The 6,070-nt window shown below is 36.1% G+C and overlaps 1 protein-coding gene across 2 annotated transcripts; it reads right to left on the reverse strand.

Annotated features, from left to right (window-relative positions):
- Positions 1-2,697: 2,697 nt before the first annotated feature.
- Positions 2,698-5,446, reverse strand: Nubpl (NUBP iron-sulfur cluster assembly factor, mitochondrial). Of its 2 annotated transcripts, none has more exons than XM_074177987.1 (5): positions 5,224-5,446; positions 5,012-5,166; positions 4,788-4,953; positions 4,548-4,732; positions 2,698-3,058 (listed from the first exon to the last, which is right to left on the reverse strand). In XM_074177987.1, the coding sequence occupies exons 2-5, from the start codon at positions 5,109-5,111 to the stop codon at positions 2,718-2,720; spliced, it is 792 nt and encodes a 263-aa protein (XP_074034088.1). In that variant the 5' UTR covers positions 5,112-5,166; positions 5,224-5,446; the 3' UTR covers positions 2,698-2,717. The 2 variants fall into 2 exon arrangements, with proteins under 2 accessions (XP_074034088.1, XP_023015342.2); XM_023159574.2 differs by having other exon boundaries at positions 5,012-5,171; positions 5,224-5,441.
- Positions 5,447-6,070: the final 624 nt, after the last annotated feature.

The following is a 6,070-nucleotide window of genomic DNA, read 5'->3' on the forward strand; positions in this document are numbered from 1 at the left end:
GAATGGGAATAGCCTACTTCTGTAGAGATGACGAACAGTGACCAATTCAAGGCCAGCTTCTTGCTAAAGTTTATTGTATGATCTTCAAATTTGAGTTCAACAAAGATTTTCAGTGTCAGAAATTTCTAATTATGTACCCTTTCATATCAAATATTTCCTAGCTAAATATCAGGTAAGTTACAGTGAATAAGTACATGGTTTTGTGATTGAATCGGTCGATACTCATTCAAGAAACACTTATGAGATTTTTTACTAAAGTTTTACAAATACGCAACACGTTTTGCTTCAGGCTTGTTTACTCGAGACACAGAGTATAAATGCTCTCGAAGAAGCTTTTGTACAGCGAAATACTTGTTGAGTTTTTGTAAAGCTGTTATGAAAATATCATAAAGTGATATTGATAACTTGTTGCAGTTATACCATACTTTAATTTTGTTAATACATATCTTTGGAGATTGCCTCACGAAGAGCAGGAATATCCTATAGTGGGAATAGGGGTCTTATCACCCCTTCTCTGGAACATAGTTATGGATACCCTGATTAATCACCTCAGCAATAATGGATTCTACATAATTGCATATGCAGATGACATAGTTATCTTGCAGACCGGCAAATTTGTGAACACACTGTGCGATAGAGCGCAGAATGGGCTCAAATTAATAGAAACATAGTGTAAGGAACACTCACTGTCGATCAATCCCAAGAAGACTGAGATGGTCCTTTTCACCAGGAAAAGAAGTTTATCGGGCTTAAAACCTCTCGAAATCTTCAAAAGCAAACTAAACTTCTCTGAAGAGGTAAAATACCTAGGAACTACCCTCGACAGTAAGCTAACATGGAACTCTCACCTGCAGAGTAGAGCAAAAAGAGCATATGTAGCTTATGAGCAATGTTGCAGGACAGTGGGACGCACATGGGGTCTTTCACCCCGTATGGTCACCTGGATCTACACTGCAATAAAAAGACCTATGCTAACGTGAAGAGCCATAGCATGGGGACCGAAAATTCTAAAAGCAACGACCATCCAAAAATGATATCAAATACAGCGATTGGCTTGTTTAAACATCACAGGAGCCATGAGAACAACACCAACCGCGGCAATGGAATTAATTATTGGTCTGACCCCTCTGAACCTGTACGTTAAGGAGGTTGACTTAATGGCCATGTTACGATTGCGCATGGCTGGTATGAACCTCGAAGTCGGAATGGGTCAATTGAGGCTGAGCCTATGGCGAGAAGCGCTTACTGCGCAATCTCTGCTGTAGGCAGCCAGTGATGTAATTGAACCCAGGTTTGTGTTTAATAAACCCTACAAAATACAAATGAAACAGAACACACAGTCAGATGCTACAAATACAATATGCATATATACAGACGGCCAGATCACTAAGCTTGAGGATTAAGTGGGGAATGGAAAAAAAAATACCAGCGTGGTTCAAAGAGAATTGGCTGGTATATCAATCACTACAAAAAAAATAACCAGGAAAGGAATTTCTGGCAAAAACATAACACTCTGCACTGATAGTAGACAAGCCCTATTAGCCTTGAAGACATGTTACCTCAAGGTTAGTACTAGAGTGCCACCAAGATTTAGCCAAAGCCTCGGTAGATAATAACATTATCCTGAGGTGGGTTGAAGGGCATGACAGGAGTAAAGGTAATTGCATTGCCGACTCTTTAGCCAAGGATACGGCTGGACTAAGAATTTTAGAACCCAGTGGCACCTACGGCCTGGCCTGATGACTTCGACAATTGCCGAACTATCCCATGCTCAATCCCTAAAGAGATGGGATGGAATCAAAGGATGCAATCTTGCCAGGATCACCCTGGGCGACCCTGGGAAGCTGGCGCCAAAGAAATATCTGGCGCCAAAGAAATATCTGGCGATGACCAGGAAAAATCTACGCTTAACAGTAGGATTTCTGACTGGCCACTGTCAACTAAGTGGGACTAGTGGACACATCTCTATGAAGGATGTGTGAACAGGAAGATGAAACTTTCAGGCATGTCATATGCAAGTGTCCGGAGTTATCGTCAATAAGAGAGTGTGTGTTCGGCGAGTCTTGGCCTACACCTGCCGATATAAAGGAGATGTCTCCTAGAGACCTGTCCACCTTCCTGGAAGGGACAGGTGGACAATGACCTAGGAAGACAACTCCTCGGGAGGATGTACAATGGGTCACATGTGGCCTAAGTGCTGAGTGCTGTGGGCCTACACTCACCCTTCCTACTCTACAGATCCTATAATACCATTGTAAAGTGGTATCATCAGCATAGAGGGTAATCATGGTGGCTATAACTGTGGGAGATGGGCAAAGGAAAAATAAGTTGGGCCTAGTTTCTAGCCTTGCGGTACAACACATTTAAAATAAAGTTGGGGGGTTAATTTGAACCCCTTTATTCCTTGTGAAATATTTGAACAATTTTGACTGCAGAAGGGACTACCAATAGACATTTTCAGCTTTTTTCGAATTTTCCAATAAGTATTTCTAGCATCCTTTTATTTTTACAGAATATTCAAAGCTATAATAGTTCATTTTTAATTAAATGATTCTGAATATCTAGAGCCCAGTGGATTAAGATTATATTTGCAAATTATCAAAAAAGTAAGTAGTTTTTTAGGTTCAAAAAATTCAATTTGTAAATAAAAGGGTTAAAATTACAGGAAAACATTTCTTTTCAAATAAATGCAAGGTCTAAAACTTTATTCAATTCCTTTATTCCTCTAAAAATCTGACCATATGGTCAGCTACACTTTTATAAACCTTACTAACATCACTTGTGCTATCTTGGACAACTATGGGCATTCCCTTTTCTGTACAGCAAGATATCCTGGGATCAAGTGGAAAACTACCAAGAATTTCACAATGTAATTCATTGGCGAGTGTTGAAGTACCTTTTCCGAAAATGCTGATGTTTTCAGAACATGACGAACACTTGACATAGTTCATGTTTTCCACGATACCTATTATTGGCACTTTTAGTTTGTTGAACATTGACGCCCCTCGTCTGGTGACTTCCAAGGCTGCAGTTTGAGGGGTTGTGACAAGTACTACTCCTATGTACATAAGAAATGACTATTACATCTTTCAGTGATGGAGAGAAAATATAAAAGTGAAGGTGTAGAATGTGGTGTGGTGTTGGACACCTGATAGCACAAAGAGGCAAATATTCAAGTTTTTTGTGAAATTATTGGATAATTTTAGAATAACAATAACTTGTTTATATTAATTAGAAATGTGTTTTCATTTTCTTTGGAAATGCGTGAAATTTCAAATCTTCACAAAATTTATACAAAACGTGTAGAAAATGTCTACAGCTGAATAAAATTTAAAAATAAAATTTCCCAAAATGTTATGACAATGCTTAAATATTCCTTTCAATTTTCCTGAAATTGCAGAATTATTGTTTGTTGTCAAATGTTGTTATGTTGCTGATATTTTGTCCAACTCTATTTAAAAAAATTCCCTAACACCAACAAAATTTTTTATGAGTTTCCGACGAAATATTTCCCTCAAAAAAATCTACTCATAATTACATGGAGTAGGTGAAATAAATGTACATAAAGTTTTTAACTGAAGATTATTATGACAGAAACAAAGACTTGCTGTTATTATTTTTTTTATCAATACCATGTCTTCATTAAAATTTTTCAATGTTGTGGTTCTGAAAAAAGGCAAAAATCATCACTAAACTAACATAGGTGTAAAAGATATTAATGAATGATTCATTTGATTGTGACAGTACCAAGATTGCAACCAAGAAAACATTAATTTGACTCCAAAAAATACATTGATGTTCAACAGGATTTGATATAGAATATTTATATTTAAGAATACAAATGTCCAGATAAGAGTTTTTCTGTCGAAGAAATTTTGTTCACAATTATTGAACAAATTTCAACTATATTGTTGTGAATTGTTTCACAAAAAATATGAAACATTTTAAAATATATGATTAGACGGTTTGAAATAATTGATTATAAAAAGTTTGTATAGATATATGCATCCTACAAATATACTTACATCCTCTTATATATCTATATGCACTTTTTTTTTCTTCTACTTGGGAGCTATCTGTCTTGTCTATTTCTCCCAACTCTAGGGAAAATACTGCAGTTTCAAGGGCTTGATATGTTTTCCACTCAAAACAAATAATTATGTGCTTCAATCATATATATAACATACAATTTGAAAAATATCTATATGTCCGATTTTTTCTGAAAAATTCTGAAGGTATCTTATAATATATTTACACTGAGAAGTCAATATTAAGCCATTTCAGGAGAAAACTGGCATCCTATTGTTATTCATTGCATTTTTAAAATAATATATATAGAGTAGCTTTATAATTATGATAACTCATGTGAGTACATAAAAAAGACTAAATTTTCAAATTTTTTTTTTGAAAAAAGTACTCTTATCTTTTTTTTGAAAAATTTCTGTCTGGTTTAGAATTAAAGGCCATTTTGAAGGTTTCCTGTATTTTTTTTTCAAACCAGAAGCCACACCATAATCTACTCCTATTCCAATTCAAAACACAAGTACCTGAAATCGGTAAATTTTGTACAAGACTCAAAAGCGTATCACCAGTTCCGGGAGGAGTATCCACAACAAGATAATCGATTTCACTCCAGTGAACTTGTCTCAATAATTTCTCTAACGCTTGCATTACCATTAAACCTCTCCATATAACGGCAGAAGTTTTTTCGATTAAAAACCCCATTGACATACTGCAAGAAACACTTGTCATAACATAATCAATCTGTTTGCATTTAAAACACTCACCATTTCACTCCATAATTTGTGAGTGGCTCCATCAAATTATCTTTGTTTAATATAGGTGTTTCGTTCAAATTCATCATCAGAGGTATCGATGGGCCAAATACATCTGTATCTAGCAGCCCTACTCCCTTTTTGGGATGGTTGGCTTTCAAGGCTGCCGCTATATTTACTGAAAACCAATATCTTCATCACAGCAGTTAACAAAGTGAAGTTAGGGTGAAGCAAACCTGATGTGGTGCTTTTGCCAACTCCACCTTTTCCAGAACAAACTAGAACGATATGTTTCACCCCTTTGATAGGTTTTTGTTTAGGCAATCCTCTTGCCATAAGTTCTTCCCTTCGCTTTTCAAGTTCTTGTTTGGTTGCAGAAAAAAATCTAGATCTAAGCTAAAATCCGGCCATGGATCAGGCAAAACTTTGTGTTAGAATTTATACGAACCTGTAAAGCCACAATTTTCACATACACATCTACCTTTTTGAGCATTTTTGTGGAATTTAATTAAAATCAAGTTTCACTTCTTTTTTGGTTATATTATGGGATATTTTGAAATCTGACTAAAATTTGACTACTGGCGTCATCTGTAACCAAGTAATTGAAGTACAAACGATAACATCGGTGAAATTAAATAAACTTCGACGTTTTTTCTGCACGGTGCATTTGAGCTGCATTGGAGTTGACGTCCGCTTTATATTTATATAGGTATATTCATTGTTCACTTGTAGCTGGACAAAGCAAAAACAAGACTTGGGGATCAGGAAGATTACGACACCGTCGTCGAGTCATGTAGTTCCAGTTTCAAGTGGTCTTTGAAAATGGCTTCAAAGTAGAAGCCGACACGTCGAACAGATGAAAATTACAGACGCTGTTCCACCCGGACGACAGTACATCATAAATATATGATGTACTGTCGTGCATAAAGATATATATTAACTCGAAGATTCTCACGGACAAAGTATGATGAGCTGTTTTTTTGGGTTTCGCTCCGTGTTTTTTATCCTCATAAGAATTATTTTCACGTTTCGGCAAAGCCTCATTTGCCTTATTCTGGGCACACTTTTCGGACATGTTCTTGTTTTTACGTCTCCTTAGTTTGGTATGACGCGACGGATCAGGGTTTCTATTCCCTATAATACAGTTGGGACTTCTTCATAGCCTATATGGAAGTTCATCATCCAAATGCGACATCTATCAAATATCGGATATATATCAAACTAAGTCAGATGGTAAAACAAAAAGAAAGTCTTCTTAGCGAAAGTAATTTATTTTACCTATTCATTTCTATAAT

The sequence above is a fragment of the Leptinotarsa decemlineata genome, unplaced genomic scaffold, assembly GCF_025532065.1.
Source record: "Leptinotarsa decemlineata unplaced genomic scaffold, Ldec_3_MD MMD2_tig00003335_RagTag_RagTag, whole genome shotgun sequence".
NCBI classification, from domain to species: Eukaryota; Metazoa; Arthropoda; class Insecta; order Coleoptera; family Chrysomelidae; genus Leptinotarsa; species Leptinotarsa decemlineata.